At 46.6% G+C, this 21,076-nt stretch overlaps 1 protein-coding gene across 2 annotated transcripts in view; it reads left to right on the forward strand.

Annotated features, from left to right (window-relative positions):
• Window positions 1-20,345, forward strand: part of SLC37A2 (solute carrier family 37 member 2) — a 34,845-nt gene extending 14,500 nt beyond the window's left edge. Inside the window, exons 7-18 of one of the 2 annotated variants that reach the window (XM_063943756.1) lie at window positions 1,115-1,281; window positions 4,778-4,815; window positions 5,056-5,217; window positions 5,298-5,388; window positions 6,621-6,683; window positions 7,066-7,151; window positions 7,441-7,489; window positions 7,578-7,651; window positions 16,121-16,199; window positions 17,047-17,144; window positions 17,317-17,381; window positions 20,039-20,345. In XM_063943756.1, the coding sequence (XP_063799826.1) occupies window positions 1,115-1,281; window positions 4,778-4,815; window positions 5,056-5,217; window positions 5,298-5,388; window positions 6,621-6,683; window positions 7,066-7,151; window positions 7,441-7,489; window positions 7,578-7,651; window positions 16,121-16,199; window positions 17,047-17,144; window positions 17,317-17,381; window positions 20,039-20,054 (988 nt within the window). In that variant the 3' untranslated portion in view covers window positions 20,055-20,345. Of the gene's footprint in view, window positions 1-1,114; window positions 1,282-4,777; window positions 4,816-5,055; window positions 5,218-5,297; window positions 5,389-6,620; window positions 6,684-7,065; window positions 7,152-7,440; window positions 7,490-7,577; window positions 7,652-16,120; window positions 16,200-17,046; window positions 17,145-17,316; window positions 17,382-18,565; window positions 18,627-20,038 lie in introns of those variants that run through there. The other variant, XM_063943755.1, reaches the window with a different exon arrangement.
• Window positions 20,346-21,076: the final 731 nt, after the last annotated feature.

Consider the following 21,076-nt stretch of genomic DNA (forward strand, 5'->3'; position numbering starts at 1 on the left):
ACCCATTTCTGGTTGCTGGTGTACAGTACAACCCTCTCTCTCTGTACAGTACATCTCTCACTCTCTCGTTGTTGGTGTACAGTAAATCTCTCACTCTCTCGTTGGTGTACAGTACAACCTCCTCTCTGGTTGCCTGTGTACAGTACATCTCTCTCTCTATCTCTCTCTCTCTCTCTCTCTCTCATGAGAATCTCTCTCTCTCTCGTGGCCAGTGCACATTACGCCCCTCTCTCTCTCGTTGCTGGTGTACAGTACAGCCCTCTCTCTCTCGTGGCTAGTGTACATTAGCCCCCCCCCCTCTCATTCTCTCTCTCTCTCTCTCTCTCTCTCTCTCTCTCTCTCTCTCTCTCTGTACAGTACATACCCATCTCTGGTTGCTGGTGTACAGTACAACCCTCTCTCTCTGGTGTACAGTACATCTCTCACTCTCTCGTTGTTGGTGTACAGTACAACCTTCTCTCTGGTTGCCGGTGTACAGTACAGCCCTCTCTCTCTCGTGGCCAGTGCACATTACGCCCCTCTCTCTCTCGTTGCTGGTGTACAGTACATCTCTCTCTCTCTCTCTCTCTCCAGTACATACCCATCTCTGGTTGCTGATGTACAGTACAACCCTCTCTCTGGTGTACAGTAAATCTCTCACTCTCTCGTTGGTGTACAGTACAACCTTCTCTCTGGTTGCCGATGTACAGTACATCTCTCTCTCTCTCTCTCTCTCTCTCTCTCTCTCTCTCTCTCTCTCTCTCTCATGAGAATCTCTCTCTCTCTCGTGGCCAGTGCACATTACGCCCCTCTCTCTCTCTCTCGTTGCTGGTGTACAGTACAACCCTCTCTCAGGTGTACAGTACATTCCTCTTTCTGGTAGCTGGACCAATGCTACTGTAGTGTATTGTCAGAGAACCGTCCTGTTTCAATAAAACAGGAGAGAGTACTCTGGGAGGAAGTTAAGGCATCCTTATTAGAGAAGAGAAGGGAAACAATGGGACTGTGCTAACTATTCAGCACTGCAACCAGACTTCCTGGCACCATTCATATTTACATTAACCCAACACTTTATTTTTCCTTTGTATTTGAGCAGAACCTTTACCATCATTAACTGACCTGTGTCATTTTACAGGAGAGGCTTCATCATGGGGATCTGGAATTCTCACACAGCCGTCGGGAATATACTGGGCTCGCTAATTGCGGGGGTCTTCGTGTCCACGGCCTGGGGATTGTCTTTCATTGTGCCAGGAATTATAATCGGTTCATTAGGAGTAGTCTGCTTCTTCTTTCTAATTGAATGTAAGTTATTAATGTTCCGTGTTCATAGAGTGGGATGTGTTGGAAGCAGACACCCGTTTTGGGGCATATTTGTCTGTTTCGTAAAGAGCTGTTTTTTTTTAATGGGTGTATTACTGAAAAGATGTCTCCTCCCAAGTTGCAGTTATGTTATTATGTCAAGTAAAACTTCATAAATTTGGGTTCTTTGGGGTTGATTCAGAGTTGGTCGCAGGTCGCTTAACATCTGAGTCATTGTGCGCAGCGGCAGTTGCTACCGGAGGCGTCTTGTGTAAACAGCGCCCCCTGTCAGCTTCCCTGATGTGCTGCCCCCGGTCTGCACCTACTCAGTGATGTTCCTGTGCGGGCGCAGATACAGCAACCATCCGCGATGTACGGAATCCATTGGGTTGGCCTATGTCTCTGACTCAGGCCTTTTATTATAATTCACTGGGACAAAGTGACTTACTGTGTAATTGTGATGTATGGGTCTATGTACTAAGCCTTGGAGAGAGATGAAGTGGGTGGAGATAAAGTACCAGCCAACCAGCTCCTAACTGTCACTTTTCTTAAACCCAGCCTGTGACATGACAGGAGCTGATTGGCTGGTACTGTATCTATGTACACTTTTATATCTGTCCAAGGCTTAGTACATAGACCCTATGTTGCGTTCCCTAATGTGTAGTGGTCAGGGGCGGCTGTCCTCACTCCGACTATAGCTGTCCTCATAGCTAAGTGATAAACTGATTAGAATCTTGACAAAACTTCCCTGGTGGTCTAGTGGTAACTTACCAGGTATGGCGGCTCCCTAGTGCCTAACTCTAACCCTCCCGTTATTGTATAACCCTAACCCTCCCCCTAGTGCCTAACCCTAACCCTCCCCCTAGTGTCTAACCCTAACCCTCCCCCAAGTGTCTAACCCTAACCCTCCCCCTAGTGCCTAATCCTAACCCTCCCCCTAGTGCCTAATCCTAACCCTCCCCCTAGTGCCTAACCCTCCCCCCAGTGCCTAACCCCAACCCTCCCCTTATTTCATAACCCTAACCCTCCCCCTAGTGCCTAACCCTCCCCCTAGTGCCTAACCCCAACCCTCCCCTTATTTCATAACCCTAACCCTCCCCCTAGTGCCTAACCCTAACCCTAACCCTCCCCCTAGTGCCTAACCCTAACCCTTCCCCTAGTGCCTAACCCTAACCCTCCCCCTAGTGCCTAACCCTCCCCCTAGTGCCTAACCCTAACCCTCCCCCTAGTGTCTAACCCTAACCCTCCCCCTAGTGCCTAACCCTAACCCTCCCCCTAGTGCCTAACCCTAACCCTCCCCCTAGTGCCTAACCCTCCCCCTAGTGCCTAACCCTCCCCCTAGTGCCTAACCCTCCCCCTAGTGCCTAACCCTCCCCCTAGTGCCTAACCCTAACCCTCCCCCTAGTGCCTAACCCTAACCCTCCCCCTAGTGCCTAACCCTAACCCTTCCCCTAGTGCGTAACCTTAACCCCTTCCCCTAGTGCGTAACCCTAACCCTCCCCCTAGTGCCTAACCCTCCCCCTAGTGCCTAACCCTAACCCTTCCCCTAGTGCGTAACCCAAACCCTCCCCCTAGTGCCTAACTCTAACCCTTCCCCTAGTGCCTAACTCTAACCCTTCCCCTAGTGCCTAACCCTAACCCTCCCCCTAGTGCCTAACCCTAACCCTCCCCCTAGTGCCTAACCCTAACCTCCCCCTAGTGCCTAACCCTCCCCCTAGTGCCTAACCCTAACCCTCCCCCTAGTGCCTAACCCTAACCCTCCCCCTAGAGCCTAACCCTAACCCTCCCCCTAGTGCCTAACCCTCCCCCTAGTGCCTAACCCTAACCTCCCCCTAGTGCCTAACCCTAACCCACCCCTTATTGCATAACCCTAACCCTCCCCCTAGTGCCTAACTATCCCCCCTAGTGCCTAACTATCCCCCTAGTGCCTAACCCTAACCCTTCCCCTAGTGCATAATCCTCCCCCTAGTGCCTAACCTTAACCCTCCCCTTATTGCATAACCTTAACCCTCCCCCTAGTGCCTAACCCTAACCCTTCCCCTAGTGCACTGGTTCCCAACCTTGGCCTTCAAGGCACACTAATAGTCCAGATTTTGATGATACCCATTCTTTAGCATGTATGGTTAACTCTGGTACTAATTAAGTGTTAAAGTATAGCTGTCTTAAACCTTTGACTGATAGTGTGCCTTGAGAGCAGAGGTTGGGAAACTGTTCTAGTGCTTAACCCTAACCTTCCCCGCCCGTAGCCTAACTCTATCCATCCACTGCTGCAACCTAACCCTATCCATCCTCTGCCGCAAACTAACTCTCCCCTCCCGTAACGTAACCCTATCCATCCACTGCCGCAACCTAACCCTCCACTCCCATAGCCTAATGCTATCCATCCACTGCTGCAACCTAACTCTCCCCTCCCGTAGCCTAACTCTATCCATCCACTGCTGCAACCTAACTCTCCCCTCCCGTAGCCTAACTCTATCCATCCACTGCTGCAACCTAACTCTCCCCTCCCGTAGCCTAACTCTATCCATCCACTGCTGCAACCTAACCCTATCCATCCACTGCCGCAACCTAACCCTATCCATCCACTGCCGCAACCTAACTCTCCCCTCCGTAACCTAACCCTATTCATCCACTACCGCAACCTAACCCTATCCATCCACTGCCGCAACCTAACTCTCCCCTCCCGTAACCTAACCCTATTCATCCACTACCGCAACCTAACCCTATCCATCCACTGCCGCAACCTAACTCTCCCTTCCCGTAACCTAACCCTATCCATCCACTGCCGCAACCTAACCCTCCACTCCCATAGCCTAACCCTAACCATCCACTGACAGCCTAACCCTCCCCGCCCAGCCGTAGCTGAGCTCTAACCATCTGCTGCTGTAGCCTAACCCTCCCGCAGATTAACCCTAACCATCCACTGACACAGCCAACCCCATCCCAGACACCTAGGCCGTAGCCTGACTCTAACCATCTGCTGCCACAGTCTAACTCTAACCATCCACTGATGCAACCTAACCCTCCCCGCCCGGCACTGACCTGCAGAAGACACTGGCCAGTGACTGAACATTCGCACGTGGAATTAGCCGGGTTACCTTCCCTCTCCTCGCACACACGTTCACATATGGTAAAGCAGAATACAGATGGACCTCGCTCATCTTGGCTTCTCTGCTGTGCCTAGGTGCACCAAGGCTTATTAGCATAAGCCTTTCATCTATTGTTCCCAGCTGCAATACAATACAGAGAGAACAATACATCAGGGGATTACAGCAGGGGACTAAGTCCGGATGCCCTGCCTCAATTAATCCTATTAAAGGGATAGATGAGGAGGCCTCCAGCTGTATACAGCTGGAGGACCTGGTAACGCGCAACGTACAATCCTCCATAAATGAATTGTTGGCTGATCACCAGTCACTATGAGACTATACTATATCTGGGCTCCGGAATGTATACCGTCCTATCCGTTACACTAATTCTCTCTATCTTTCCTGGGCAGATCCAGAAGACATCGGCTGCTCTCCTCCCATTCAGAACGTGAGTTGTGTTTGTGTACAAGCTTATTGTATTGCCACATAAAGCTCTGACCCCAGATTGTCTGCTCTGTTGGGTGTCTGGAGCCCTTATGGGGGTGTCTCTATACCTGACGGTATATATCTACATACCCAGCAGAGAGCAATGCCACCCCTTCCACGTTTCTGGTCACCGGAACGCATCATTTGTGCTTATGCCGCCGTGTATGTGATGACAATAAAAATAAATGTATCTCCGTGTTAGGCTGGAGAGAAGGATGATCTGGAAAACATCCAAGTCATGAACAGCAGCACAGAGAACATATTTACCAATCAGGCTGGTGATACCATGGAGGATCCTGGGATTCCACAAGAGACTATTGAGCACCCGCAGGCCATCAGTTTCTGGGGGGCCCTTAAGATCCCGGTAAGTAGGGTCCCCTCACAGAGAGAGTGCATGTGGTCTGTATCGTGATCTGCCTGCTGACTGGTGGTCTCTCGCTCTAGGGCGTGGTGGAATTCTCACTGTGTCTGCTGTTTGCTAAGCTGGTCAGCTATACATTCCTCTACTGGCTGCCCCTGTATATCTCCAAAGTAGGTAAGGTGTTTCCCATTATTCGGTGGACATAGGGTCCTGGGACCACACATTGTACTGCTGTAGGGCCTCCATCATCACAACTGGTCAGGGCTGAATTACTTGGGCTGGTCAGTGTGTATCTGACCTGCTTTCATACTGCCAGATCTCGGCCTATAAACCAGTGTGAAAGGAACCGAATATTCTAGTTACCTTGAATGTCTGCGTTCTTGCTACTTGGTCATTCTAGAAATTCATGGGAACATTTTTTTGGAGTGTTTGTTGCACACTGTGCAGCGTACCCAAAAATAATAAATGCTTTTGAGTTTGAAATTTCCATCCTGGTTTATGGGGGTCTTACCTCTAAGACCCCTCCTCTATTTTTTTTTTTTTTTTTTTTTGGGGGGGTCCTCATTGGATGGTAAAGTGTTAGTCCCCATGATCATCATGACAACTCAATTATCAGGACAATTCTTCCTTTATTACTGGTTATAGTATGGAGATTGGCGACTGCTTGTGTGGTGCGGGGATCTCACATGTCATTATATCAGGCTGTATTATAACGACAGCCGTATACTAGAGAGGAGAGAGGGTTAAATCCATAGAATCTGGAAGCTAGTCCATATAACTCGGACCTGGTGATCAGAGTGTTCTGCGCGTCTCCTGGTTCCTGGCTGATCTGACAATAGAAATTTTAGCAAATCCTGAATCCGATAAAGCCGGGTCTGCAACGTAGGAAAGGTTACAGCGTTCTTGTAAATAATACACAAAAGTGATTTAGGGAACAAACTGAACGGAACTTTACAGGAAAAGCAGTGACAGTATAAAGGGCCCTATAATGGGAATATTTCTAAGATTGCGATGTCTCTCCCCGTTGTTGTTCTTCATATTTCCGTTCTCTGGGGGACATTTACTAAGCAGTGATAAGAGGGGTGAAGTGAGCCAGTGGAGAAATTACCCCATCAACCAATCAGCAGCTCTGTATCATTTTATAGTATGCAAATTATAGATGTTACTTCAGTGCTGATTGGTCACTTCTCCACTTTTATCGCTGTTTGGTAAATGTCCCCCTCTGTTACATAATTACAATTTTGTCTAGAAGTGATTTCGGCATTAAGGTGCTTTATGCTGTTACACTTTACACCGTATTTCGCACTTTTTCCTCTGATCATTTGCGAGGAATCTACGGTAAGCTTCAGTCTCTGCCCTGTAATTCAGTATTTCTCCGGCAGCTTACGTGTGGTTTCTTCTTCCAGCTCACTTTGATCCCCAGAAGGCCGGAGACATGTCCACTCTATTTGACGCTGGTGGCATTATAGGTAAGATGTGTCCTTTTCTATCCGGTGTCTGTATACGTCTACACAATGGTATTCCAGCACACTGCATCGCCCGTTCCAGGCCGCTGCTCTTCTGAGCACGGTCCGGCTTGTATCGTTACTGCACCGCATACACTCAGAGGAACAGCGCAGGTTCTTGGGGTCAGGACGGGTGACCTCACCAATGTTCTCATCTTTTCATAGAAGACCTTTTACATGTATGCAAGTCCTTTCCTCCCGCACTCCGTATTCAGCACTCTCTGTCGGGGGAGGGGAGGGGGGGTTGTATAGCAAATGTTATGCAGCTTGTGCCCACCCAAATCTATTTCATAGTTGTGTGTGTTCTTGCGTTACGCCACTAACGTCTGCATAAAATCTCTTCCAGGTGGCATCCTGGCTGGGGCGATATCTGATTTAATAAATGGACGAGCCGTCACTTGCTGCGTCATGCTGATTCTTACTGCCCCCATGGTAAGTGCCCACCTGGTGAGTACCCACATTAGATTTTACAGATACTCTAGCCGTGATTGGCTGAAACAGCCAGGGGGTCCTTTATAGCGAAGACCCCTCCTCACTTCACACATAACGACCTCTACGCAAATGGGTCAGACAGGCACATCTTGTATTGGGTGACCCCCCCACCCCATTAAATCTTCTGCGCCCCCTACTGGTGCTGTGTCACCCAGCTACTCTGAATAAGATGCTACGGCTTTCCCCGAATCCCACATTCCCCCAATGTGACTTTCCCTTTACTTTGTAGCTGTTCATATACAACCACTTTGGGCAGACGGACCTCTCCGTCACGATCGGTAAGTGTATCTCTCGCTGTATGTGTGTCACGCCTATAACGGCGTTCTGTGTATGAAATGTCACAGTGCTGGTTTATTCTCTCCCCAGCCATGCTAATTATATGCGGGATGTTGGTGAACGGGCCGTATTCACTCATCACCACCGCCGTGTCTGCAGATCTGGTAAGATATCCGCTCTCGCTCTGGAATATGTCTCCTATTTAGCGTTTTTACCTCTCGGTGTCCGTCCGTCTGTCTGACTCGTGTTGAATGTTTAACAACTGATGAGTCTCCTGACGTCACACCAATCTGGTTTCACTCACGGTAGGAACATGGTTCGCAATGTCCGCTTGGCGGTAGCGGCTTTATATTCTTCAGCGACTCGGGGTCACTCCTCTAATATATTGTTAAGTTTGGATGCCGAAAAGGCATTCGATAAAGTCTTATGGCCCCACTTATATACTGTATTACAAATGCGAGGGTTTGGCGCTTCTTTCATTAATTGGATTAAATATCTTTATAACTCCCCCAGAACTAAATTGTTAATCAATGGTCTTTTAGGTGACCCTATTCAAATGTTTAGAGGAACTCGACAGGGATGCCCTTTATCCCCCTTGCTTTTTAACCTTGCATTAGACCCCTTGCTAAGAGTTCTCCAATCCTGGCCCCTTTTCCGAGGAATGCTCTATGGCAGTACAGAAGTTAAGATAGCCGCCTTTGCTGATGATCTTCTCTTTTTTATTTCTAATCCACATGTGTGTTTATTGCCCCTTCTTTCTAAATTAGAAGACTTCGGCAAGATATCAGGTTTTTCCATAAATCACTTCAAATCTACTATTATGGCCCTAAGTGCTTCATTGCATAGGAGTGCATTGCAAGTTGGTGGTCTGAAATGGGTAGATACATATATCCCTTACTTAGGGATTCGTCTTCCTAGAAATATTTATGATTTATATACCATTAACATAAAAAGTACTATTGATACAGCTCTTAAGGAGCTGGAGGATTGGCAACATTTACAGTTATCCTATTTGGGAAGAGCTAACCTTATAAAAATGATTACATTTCCGAAATTGTTATTCCCTATTCAGGTTCTGCCACTTGTATTTACTAAGACGGATCTTAAACGAATTGATGCGGCTTTCCGACAATTTATTTGGAAGAAAAAAAAAACCTCGACTTAGTCTTCGGTTGTTACAAAGAACCAAATCTGAAGGTGGCATTAACTTTCCAAATATGGAAGTCTATAATTATGCTGCTGTGTGTAGACATATTAAAGACTGGATTTCCCATTCTGAATTATATTCTAATTATTTAGTGGAACAATCCTTTCTTACCAATATAGATTTAGTTTTGTTTCTTGCATTTTCATAAACCTGAAATCCCAACAGAAATATTAGACAACCCTCTCTTAATGTCAGCATGGTCGGTTTGGCATACGGTCCGCAATAAGTGGAGACTTAACACTTCATACTCTTTGTTTCTTCCTCTACTTGGTAATGTAAACTTCCAGCATGGTTTGGCTTCGACCCCCTTTACTTTGTGGGCTAGACAGGGGCTTACTGCAGTTCGTCAGCTTACTGATGCAAACAGGCAACGTGCTCTTACTTTTTCTCAGGCTCAGTCTAAATTTTCTTTTTTACAAATTCATAATTTAGCCTTTCTCTGACGTCCTAGTGGATGCTGGGAACTCCGTAAGGACCATGGGGGATAGCGGCTCCGCAGGAGACTGGGCACAAAAGAAAAGCTTTAGGACTACCTGGTGTGCACTGGCTCCTCCCCCTATGACCCTCCTCCAAGCCTCAGTTAGATTTTTGTGCCCGACCGAGCTGGGTGCAATCTAGGGGGCTCTCCTGAGCTTCTTAGGAAAAGTTAGTTTTAGGTTTTTTATTTTCAGTGAGACCTGCTGGCAACAGGCTCACTGCATCGAGGGACTAAGGGGAGAAGAAGCGAACCTGCCTGCTTGCAGCCAGCTTGGGCTTCTTAGGCTACTGGACACCATTAGCTCCAGAGGGACCGAACACAGGCCCAGCCTCGGAGTCCGGTCCCAGAGCCGCGCCGCCGGCCCCCTTACAGAGCCAGAAGCAAGAAGAAGTCCGGAAAATCGGCGGCAGAAGACATCAGTCTTCACCAAGGTAGCGCACAGCACTGCAGCTGTGCGCCATTGCTCCTCATGCACACCACACGCTCCGGTCACTGATGGGTGCAGGGCGCTGGGGGGGGGGGGGGCGCCCTGAGCAGCAATATGAACACCTTGGCTGGCTAAAATACATCACATATAACCCCCAGGGCTATATGGATGTATATTAACCCCTACCAGATTCCTGAAAAAAGCGGGAGAAAAGTCCGCCGAGAAGGGGGCGGAGCCTATCTCCTCAGCACACTGGCGCCATTTTCCCTCACAGCTCCGCTGGAAGGACGTCTCCCTGACTCTCCCCTGCAGTCCTGCACTACAGAAAAGGGTAAAACAAGAGGGGGGGGCACTAATTAGGCGCAGTATAATATAAACAGCAGCTATAAGGGGAAAAACACTCTGTATAGTGTTATCCCAACATATATATAGCGCTCTGGTGTGTGCTGGCATACTCTCCCTCTGTCTCCCCAAAGGGCTAGTGGGGTCCTGTCCTCTATCAGAGCATTCCCTGTGTGTGTGCTGTGTGTCGGTACGACTGTGTCGACATGTATGAGGAGGAAAATGATGTGGAGGCGGAGCAATTGCCTATAATGGAGATGTCACCCCCTAGGGAGTCGACACCTGAGTGGATGGGCTTATGGAAGGAATTACGTGAAAGTGTCAGCTCTTTACAAAAGACGGTTGATGACATGAGACAGCCGGCTACTCAGCTTGTGCCTGTCCAGGCGTCTCAAAGACCATCAGGGGCTCTAAAACGCCCGCTACCTCAGATGGCAGATACAGACGCCGACACGGATACTGACTCCAGTGTCGACGATGAAGAGACGAATGTGACTTCCAGTAGGGCCACACGTTACATGATTGAGGCAATGAAAAATGTTTTACACATTTCTGATAGTACAAGTACCACTAAAAAGGGTATTATGTTTGGTGAGAAAAAACTACCTGTAGTTTTTCCTGCATCTGAGGAATTAAATGAAGTGTGTGATGAAGCGTGGGTTTCTCCCGATAAAAAACTGATAATTCCTAAAAGGTTATTGGCATCATACCCCTTCCCGCCAGAGGATAGGGCACGTTGGGAAACACCCCCTAGGGTGGATAAAGCGCTCACACGCTTGTCTAAACAGGTGGCACTACCGTCTCCTGATACGGCCGCCCTTAAGGAACCTGCTGACAGAAATCAGGAGAATATCCTAAAATGTATATACACTCACACGGGTGTTATACTGCGACCAGCAATCGCCTCAGCCTGGATGTGCAGTGCTGGGGTGGCTTGGTCGGATTCCCTGACTGAAAATATTGATACCCTGGATAGGGATAGTATATTACTGACTATAGAGCATTTAAAAGATGCATTTTTATATATGCGTGATGCACAGAGGGATATTTGCCGACTGGCATCAAGAGTAAGTGCGCTGTCCATATCTGCCAGAAGAGGGTTATGGACGCGGCAGTGGTCAGGTGATGCTGATTCCAAAAGGCATATGGAAGTATTGCCTTATAAAGGGGAGGAGTTATTTGGGGTAGGTCTATCGGACCTAGTGTCCACGGCAACTGCTGGGAAATCCACATTTTTACCCCAGGTAGCCTCTCAACATAAGACGCCGTATTATCAGGCGCAGTCCTTTCGGCCCCATAAGGGCAAGCGGGCAAAAGGCTCCTCATTTCTGCCCCGTGGCAGAGGGAGAGGAAAAAGGCTGCAGCAAACAGCCAGTTCCCAGGAACAGAAGCCCTCTCCCGCTTCTGCCAAGTCCTCAGCATGACGCTGGGGCTCTACAAGCGGACTCAGGCACGGTGGGGGCCCGTCTCAAGGATTTCAGCGCGCAGTGGGCTCACTCACTAGTGGACCCCTGGATCCTTCAGGTGGTATCTCAGGGGTACAAATTGGAATTCGAGATGTCTCCCCCCCGCCGTTTCCTAAAGTCTGCCTTACCGACGTCTCCCTCCGACAGGGAGGCGGTATTGGAAGCCATTCACAAGCTGTATTCTCAGCAGGTGATAATCAAGGTACCCCTCCTGCAACAGGGAAAGGGGTATTATTCCACGCTGTTTGTGGTACCGAAGCCGGATGGCTCGGTGAGACCTATTTTAAATCTAAAATCTTTGAACACTTACATACAGAGGTTCAAATTCAAGATGGAGTCACTCAGAGCGGTGATCGCGAACCTGGAAGAAGGGGATTATATGGTGTCTCTGGACATCAAGGATGCTTACCTCCATGTCCCAATTTACCCTTCTCACCAAGGGTACCTCAGGTTTGTGGTACAGAACTGCCACTATCAGTTTCAGACGCTGCCGTTTGGATTGTCCACGGCGCCCCGGGTCTTTACCAAGTAATGGCCGAAATGATGATACTCCTTCGAAGGAAAAGAGTTTTTTAATTATCCCTTACTTGGACGATCTCCTGATAAGGGCAAGATCCGAGGAACAGTTGGTAGTCGGAGTAGCACTATCTCAAGTAGTGCTGCGGCAGCACGGTTGGATTCTCAATATCCCAAAATCGCAGCTGATCCCGACGACACGTCTTCTATTCCTAGGGATGATCCTGGACACAGTCCAGAAAAAGGTGTTTCTCCCGGAAGAGAAAGCCAGAGAGTTATCCGAGCTAGTCAGAAACCTCCTAAAACCAGGCCAAGTATCAGTGCATCAATGCACAAGGGTCCTGGGAAAAATGGTGGCTTCCTACGAAGCAATCTCATTCGGCAGATTCCACGCTAGAACATTCCAGTGGGACCTGCTGGACAAATGGTCCGGATCGCATCTTCAGATGCATCGGCGGATAACCCTGTCCCCAAGGACAAGGGTGTCTCTCCTGTGGTGGTTGCAGAGTGCTCATCTTCTAGAGCGCCGCAGATTCGGCATTCAGGACTGGGTCCTGGTGACCACAGATGCAAGCCTGCGAGGCTGGGGAGCAGTCACACAGGGAAGAAACTTCCAGGGCTTGTGGTCAAGCCTGGAGACATCACTTCACATAAATATCCTGGAGTTAAGAGCCATTTACAATGCTCTGAGCCAAGCAAGACCTCTGCTTCAAGGTCAGCCGGTGCTGATCCAGTCGGACAACATCACGGCAGTCGCCCACGTAAACAGACAGGGCGGCACAAGAAGCAGGAGGGCAATGGCAGAAGCTGCAAGGATTCTTCGCTGGGCGGAAAATCATGTGATAGCACTGTCAGCAGTGTTCATTCCGGGAGTGGACAACTGGGAAGCAGACTTCCTCAGCAGGCACGACCTCCACCCGGGAGAGTGGGGACTTCACCCAGAAGTCTTCCACATGATTGTAAACCGTTGGGAAAAACCAAAGGTGGACATGATGGCGTCCCGCCTCAACAAAAAACTGGACAGGTATTGCGCCAGGTCAAGGGACCCTCAAGCAATAGCGGTGGACGCTCTGGTAACACCGTGGGTGTACCAGTCAGTGTATGTGTTCCCTCCTCTGCCTCTCATACCCAAGGTGCTGAGGATTATACGGCGGGGAGGAGTAAGAACTATTCTCGTGGCTCCGGATTGGCCAAGAAGGACTTGGTACCCGGAACTTCAAGAAATGCTCACAGAGGACCCGTGGCCTCTACCTCTGAGAAGGGACCTGCTCCAGCAGGGACCCTGTCTGTTCCAAGACTTACCGCGGCTGCGTTTGACGGCATGGCGGTTGAACGCCGGATCCTAAAGGAAAAAGGCATTCCAGACGAAGTCATCCCTACTTTGATAAAAGCCAGAAAGGATGTAACCGCAAAGCATTATCACCGCATCTGGCGGAAATATGTTGCGCGGTGCGAGGCCAAAAAGGCCCCGACGGAGGAATTTCAACTGGGTCGATTCCTGCATTTCCTGCAAGCAGGAGTGTCTATGGGCCTAAAATTAGGATCCATTAAGGTCCAGATTTCGGCCCTGTCGATTTTCTTTCAGAGAGAACTGGCTTCAGTGCCTGAAGTCCAGACGTTTGTTAAGGGGGTGCTACATATACAGCCTCCTTTTGTGCCTCCAGTGGCACCCTGGGATCTGAATGTTGTTTTGGGTTTCCTAAAATCACATTGGTTTGAACCACTCAACACTGTGGACTTAAAATATCTCACATGGAAAGTGGTCATGCTGTTGGCCCTGGCTTCAGCCAGGCGTGTGTCAGAATTGGCGGCTTTATCCTGTAAAAGCCCTTACCTGATTTTTCATACGGACAGGGCAGAATTGAGGACTCGTCCTCAATTTCTCCCAAAGGTGGTTTCAGCGTTTCATCTGAACCAGCCTATTGTGGTACCTGCGGCTACTAAGGACTTGGAGGACTCCAAGTTGCTGGACGTTGTCAGGGCCCTGAAAATATATGTTTCCAGGACGGCTGGAGTCAGAAAATCTGACTCGCTATTTATCCTGTACGCACCCAACAAGCTGGGTGCTCCTGCTTCTAAGCAGACTATTGCTCGCTGGATTTGTAGTACAATTCAGCTTGCACATTCTGTGGCAGGCCTGCCACAGCCAAAATCTGTAAAAGCCCACTCCACAAGGAAGGTGGGCTCATCTTGGGCGGCTGCCCGAGGGGTCTCGGCTTTACAACTTTGCCGAGCTGCTACTTGGTCAGGGTCAAATACTTTTGTGAAATTTTACAAATTTGACACTCTGGCTGAGGAGGACCTGGAGTTTTCTCACTCGGTGCTGCAGAGTCATCCGCACTCTCCCGCCCATTTGGGAGCTTTGGTATAATCCCCATGGTCCTTACGGAGTTCCCAGCATCCACTAGTACGTCAGAGAAAATAAGAATTTACTTACCGATAATTCTATTTCTCGTAGTCCGTAGTGGATGCTGGGCGCCCATCCCAAGTGCGGATTGTCTGCAATACTTGTACATAGTTATTGTTACAAAAATCGGGTTATTGTTGTTGTGAGCCATCTTTTCAGAGGCTCCTCTGTTATCATGCTGTTAACTGGGTTCAGATCACAGGTTATACGGTGTGATTGGTGTGGCTGGTATGAGTCTTACCCGGGATTCAAAATCCTTCCTTATTGTGTACGCTCGTCCGGGCACAGTATCCTAACTGAGGCTTGGAGGAGGGTCATAGGGGCCGGAGGCAGTGCACACCAGGTAGTCCTAAAGCTTTTCTTTTGTGCCCAGTCTCCTGCGGAGCCGCTATCCCCCATGGTCCTTACGGAGTTCCCAGCATCCACTACGGACTACGAGAAATAGAATTATCGGTAAGTAAATTCTTATTTTTTGCAGGCGCAACATTATGTTTCCAAAGTAATTTCTTATCTTTCTCCCATGGATTGGACGAACCAGTTAGATATTGCCTTTCAATCTTTGCTTAATACTAGAGGGGCTATCTCTATGTTCTACAAAATACTGCGAATACCATATTATGAAGGCCACTATGACACTGGAATTGTCAGATGGCAGAGACACTTTCCTAATCTTAGTGAAGCAGTTATTCTAAAAGCGCTGTTACATTCCAATCATACCCTCCCAACCATTATGTATCAGGAAATGTTCTTCAAAATTTTTTATAGGGGTTATTTATCACCCTCTCGTTGTCAATTAATGGGAATGTCTTCCACCTCGACATGTCCGAAATGCACTCGCCCTGAGGCGACTCTTTTTCACTGTTTGTGGGATTGTATTCACATTAAAAAATTCTGGCTTCAAGTAAAACAATTCGCCACTTCGGATCTAGTTAATTTTCTACCATTGTCTCCGGAATGGGCCATTTTTGGTATACTGACAACCACCTCTAGAATATCCCCGGGATGTCGTAAATTATTGTTGATTCTTTCAGCTGTGGCAAAAAAATTTATTTTACAACAATGGATACATCCATCTCCTCCTTCATTACAAATGTTTAAGGATAAACTATTTCATGTATTTAAAATGGACTGGATGGAGACTTCACTACATAAAGAACAACGCATTGAGAAATTTTTTGATGTATGGGAATCTTTTATTGATACTTTAAACATTTCAATAAAGAAACCGATTCACAAATGTTTTCATACAACTTTATGGTATGAGACTACAACACTTCTATTTGACCCCCCCATTCGATTGAGTTAAAATGGTTGGTAGTTGTTGGGCTGCAGGCGATCCATCCCTCTCTCCCCCCCCCCCCCCCCCCCCCCCCCCCCTCCTTTTTTCTTTACCTTATCTACCTTTTCCTTCCCTTTTCTTGCTTTTCTATACCTTCTTCTTCTCCCTTTTCTCTTTTCTCTTTTTCTATTCTTTCTCCTTGAAGAGACTGCTCTTTCCTGAGTGGTTATATATCTTGCTGATATTCTGTGATTTTAATATTATGAATATAACATCCTGTATTATAACTATTCTATAATGTATCGCCATTCATCTATTTTTTTTTTTATTACTGCTTTGTTGGTATTGTATTTTAAAATGTTTTAATTGTAAAATCGAAATAAAAATACTTTTGAAAAAAAAAAAAACAACTGATGAGTTGAGGGGACGGTGGGCTGGCAGCCGCGGCCGCGTCTGATGGAAGGAATCAATTGGAATCTTCATTGTCTGTTGTGGCTTTTTACCCCCCCAGGGAACACATGAATCCTTGCATGGGAACGCCAAGGCTCTATCTACTGTCACTGCCATTATTGATGGATCCGGATCAATAGGTCAGTGTGATGGCCGCACACGTCAATGTGTTGATAAAATGATAGCAGAGGCATTGAAAGGAAAATAGTAGTCAATTTTTATTTTATTTTTATTACACACTTATTTATGAAGTGCACTCAATCTGCACAGTGAAACGCGCCGGTTGTGCTCCACTGCCCCCGGATGGTGCACCTAGTAGTCCACAAAGGTTTATACCTCCTACCGGCGTAATACTGTACGTTTTTATACAGTGCGTCTCCTGACGGCAAAGTCCACCTTCCGCTGACGTTGCAGCCGGCCCGTACGTTAAAGCGATCTCTTCCATGTTCCAACTGAAATATTAGCCTGGATTAATTTAATCCGTAGAGCGTGCCCCAAAGATTAATGCCTGTGACGCGTTCCACCGGTTTATGGCCTCAATCTGGCACAGTTTCCTGTCTCCACTGCTCTGTGCAACCAGGGGTTCACCTACGCCTTCTCCTAACAATGATCTCGCCCCAGTTCTCCCAGTGCCCTGCCAGCTTCTGCTCTGCGCAAACGCCCTCCTCTCTCGCAGTAAATCGACGCAACAGAAATCTAGGCCCACATAAACCAGTGGAGACATGCGGAGGGGCTAGATGGGACAAGTGGTTCTTCTTATCAAATTCTATGTTTCTAGAGCTTATTGTCGCACCTCCAATGCGTATACCTGTAGGGTTTATTTATTTTTAATAGTTAGTTATTTTTTGGTAATAAGGAGCATAATCTACATTTATACAATATAGACGGTTTCATGGTTCCCATATGGGGCTCTCCTAAACATGACTGGTCTGCAGTAGATGTTCTGCTGGATCACGGTGCTGACCCACGTTTGGTTTGTGTTCCCAGGTGCTGCTCTGGGACCCGCCCTCGCCTCGGTGCTCTCCTCCCATAGCTGGAACTACGTCTTCTACATGTTAATAACGTCCGATCTCTTAGCTTGTGTAGTAAGTTTGCTGGGACGCTGGTAACGGGGTGGGCAATGGCTATACATGGATTCCGGCGATTGGGTGGGTGAGGGGGGGGGGGGGGGGGGGTTGTTGTGTTCTGATGACCCATGTGTAAAAATGGTGGAATTCCCAATGAATATTGTCTGACTGTGCTTCTGATTTCTTCCAGTTTCTGTTGCGTCTGGTGTACAAGGAGATTAAAGAAATGTGCTCGTGTTGCAGAAAGGCCAGAGGGTAAGGTCGCTTCTCTTATGGGTTACACCTCCAGGGAGACCCGTTATAGGGTGTCCGCTAATCTTTGTGTTTCATGGGTCTTAAGGTGCATACACACGGTGCGATTTGAACTATCGAGATGGACTATATAGTCCATATCGGTAGAAAACCTAGTACATATCGCACCGCGTGTATAGGGCTTGCGATGCTGTTGCGCGCTCCCGCGGGGTCGGCATCGCAAGAAAAAATAGACTGTGCAGGCAGGTCAATTTTGACTAGAATATGTACAATCTAGATTCTAGTATAGTCCAAATTGTACATAGCCAAAATTGCACGGTGTGTATAGTCCTTTTCGTATTCCCATGGAATTAGCGCCTGATTCTGAGTTGGGAATAAAGTAAGTGAGAGGAAGTGACTGCGCACCAGGACAAACAGGCTGCACTGCAAAGGGTTAATATATACATATTTTATGTTTTTGCATGCAGTGTAAATACGGGCTGCTTTTGCATGTAGCACACAAATAAAGCTTTATTTTTATACTGCAATATAGATTTCCGTTTGAACACCTCTCTACAGTTACCCCAAACAGCCCATCTTGGCGCGCAAGTTCCCGTGCAATTAGCGCTGTCGACTTTTTTTTTTTTGCGTCTTTTCACCTGAAAATGTCTTAGTCTCAATGAAACTGAGCCTTTATATCTCTATATATACGAAGTGTTACATTGCAACAGCTGTGACTATTTTCCATGCCAAGGTCCGTTGTGCTCCGTATACAGACTCGGTCGCACAAAGATTTACAAGTGTCTCATATCAAATTATTCAGCGCGGTCCACATTGTGAATAAGCCGCATTTTCGCGTAAAACATATTTCAAAAAAGACACCCGGCGATATAGTCACTAAAGATCTGGCGGCTCACTTACGTCAGGCTAGATGTATGAGAACACTTCTGTAAATGTCTCTACATATTGTAAATCTTCCCCTTCCTAGCAATGCAGCACGGTTTTACCGATGTGCAAAGTTACTGGCTCGCTCTTTATTCCCAACTCCGCATCAGGATGGGTGATTTAGGGGAAGAGGGGCAGCTAAAGATCATTTAGAATCCAGATGACCAGAAAATACTTTGGCACCTTGTGTATTGGGGATAGGACGAGAGAAGGGGGCTCGGTGGGATAACCCATTATCTGAACTGTTCTTACTGTTTTTATAGCGATAGTCTGACATTAAAGCACAGTCTCTCTGGAATAGCCGAGTAGTTTAATGTACATTGTGAGTATATCTCTCTTATTCTGGAGCGTTACTGGTGCGGATGCTGCTGAAATCCAAACTTCGCTGCTTGGTACAGAGTCTGTTTCAGATGCAAAGCTTTCTCTCAGCCGTGGAACTATAACATAACCTGTGTCAGTCTTACCCCTCTGCAAATCCTGAATTATCCATCTTATACATCACAGTTATATTATTGGGTAAAATATGGCACTCTCTAAAACAATACATTAACAATCACTCCTGTTTGTTATACTAACTTTTAACGTTGTTATTATAACTTCTAACAGCCTCTTGTGCTCCCAAACTAATTCCACCTGTCCCCAGTCATCTGTAAATGTACCGTCCCCCGTGTACTGTACGTTGCATGGAAGCTTGCCCAGCTGTGTTTCTGCAGTCAGACTGCAGGGGGCAGCACAGACCCTGGATTAAGACCATTCTGTGTTCACTCAATTTTCATAGTAATGGGACAGGAGTGGTAATAATTGGGATAAATACATATTATTAAATGAATTGGAACTTGGGTAAAATGGGATATACTGTATGTAATTACCCACTAATTGCTACTGTTAAATACACAACTAACACATTACTAAAAACCTGTTGAAGTCTTGCATCTGTTCAAAGGCTCCTCTGCAATCTCTAATGGCATTTTAATGGGAATATGGATTATCTGATTTCTACGGATTGATTTTTGATTCAAGTTTATGCCTCTGTTCTCCTTAATGTAGTTATTCTCTTTCATGTAGTTTTTGGAAAGGCTGTCACGTCTGAGGCTTTTTCACCAGCTGTTTGATTAAAAATTGAGGCTACGATGCTAATGGGCAATTCGGGGGTTCCATTGGATTAAAGAAAACGCCAAGGAAATATGAATAAATTTATGAAATATATTCTTTTGGCCAAACAATAATCCATTTTTTTTTTCTAGTACAATTCTTTTGTAGATTACCCCCAAGTGGACATAATAATAAACCATGATTTTATTTATATGATATAGCTGGAGATCCAAACTTCTTGATGGGCCCATACATGCTGCTCTTGCTGTAGCCTAACTTTTTACAATATTTTTTTATTTTATTTTTTCTGTTCAATCATTCACGTAAATTCTGTATATTCCTGTATTGCTAAGATTTTGATTACACATTTAGCTGACTGTGCTTTGGTGTAAAGGGTCGGTGCATGTATCGGAACGGTTTGCGATGCGGCAGATTTAATGACCTTTATAATCTGGTGTTGGGTACAAATTGATTTGGAAGTAAAGACCGATCTTGACTCTGCTTTTGATAAATTGATTTGAGCTTCACCTTTTTGAAAAAATTGAAAGCAAAAATGAATCGTATATGAAAAATGCTGACAAGTCAGCCCTGTCTCGTCCGACATGGTGTCTTTGGAGAAAAATCTACCTTCTGTTTGCTTTCAGGTTTAGAATGATGTGATGATATGAGTGTCCGCGTGCCTCCCACCTCCCCCTCCGTTCCATGCTGGCCGGTTCAGCTCTCCTGCTGCTAATTTTACGTACGACACTGGAAGTTGTTTTTGTCTTGTTTTTTCAAAACTGAATTGAAGGATTTTGGCAAAAGGATTATTTAACCGTTTTACTCCTCAAAGAAAACAAAATGTGGACAAAGACTTTTAGCCCCATCCCACATCTGTACATAAAACAGTCGCCCTGTTTCCATGTAATTATATTTTCTTCTGTGATTTTAAAATGTTCTTTCAAATTTTTACATTGTGTCTAATTTATTGAACTTTGTCTGTATGAACTTGTACCTAAACAGTATGTATAATAATAACAACCATGATGATTCCAAGACACTTTCCTGGGTTCCTTTGAATCCCAGTAGATATCCCTTACGCTCTTATTTGTGGTAGTGAAATAACTGGTCCTGATAAGGACTTTAGCTTCATGAGGATGGTGTCACAATTCCCAGGGCCAGAGGAATCTTGCACTACCTGCATAGAGAATTTACAGTTGTTTCAACACAACGCGTTTCAGAACTTTGGATGTGATTTCATCAGGTAGAGTCTCCAACACTCAGAATCCCATAGCTGGTCTATTGGTTGGGTCTTTGCTAATCAGTCAGCAGGTATCTGTGTACATAATCAGTGTTTACAGATATGTTAGGGGGATGATAAATATGCCCGGTACGGTTCCTCAGCATGTATATGTAAGCACGTGTTCCGAGATAGATCAATCTCTATGCTTGTGTACGTGGTGGGTCAAATGTCACTATTCACAAACCGAAAACAGTTTTTTGAAAATGGAAAACTAGCCACGTACTCCTTGAAAACATCATAAATGTGGAACGTTATTGTAAAATAATTCTGGATCCAGTCAATGGACATTTGTTTGCTGCAATTTTCAGCAGTATAGCGACACTTCCCGGAATCTCGCGTTTCCATGGCGCCACTGCCCACACATCTCTACGGTGCCACTGCTCTATGGGTATAGGGACAG

This window comes from Pseudophryne corroboree, chromosome 10 (genome assembly GCF_028390025.1).
Source record: "Pseudophryne corroboree isolate aPseCor3 chromosome 10, aPseCor3.hap2, whole genome shotgun sequence".
Classification (NCBI taxonomy): domain Eukaryota; kingdom Metazoa; phylum Chordata; class Amphibia; order Anura; family Myobatrachidae; genus Pseudophryne; species Pseudophryne corroboree.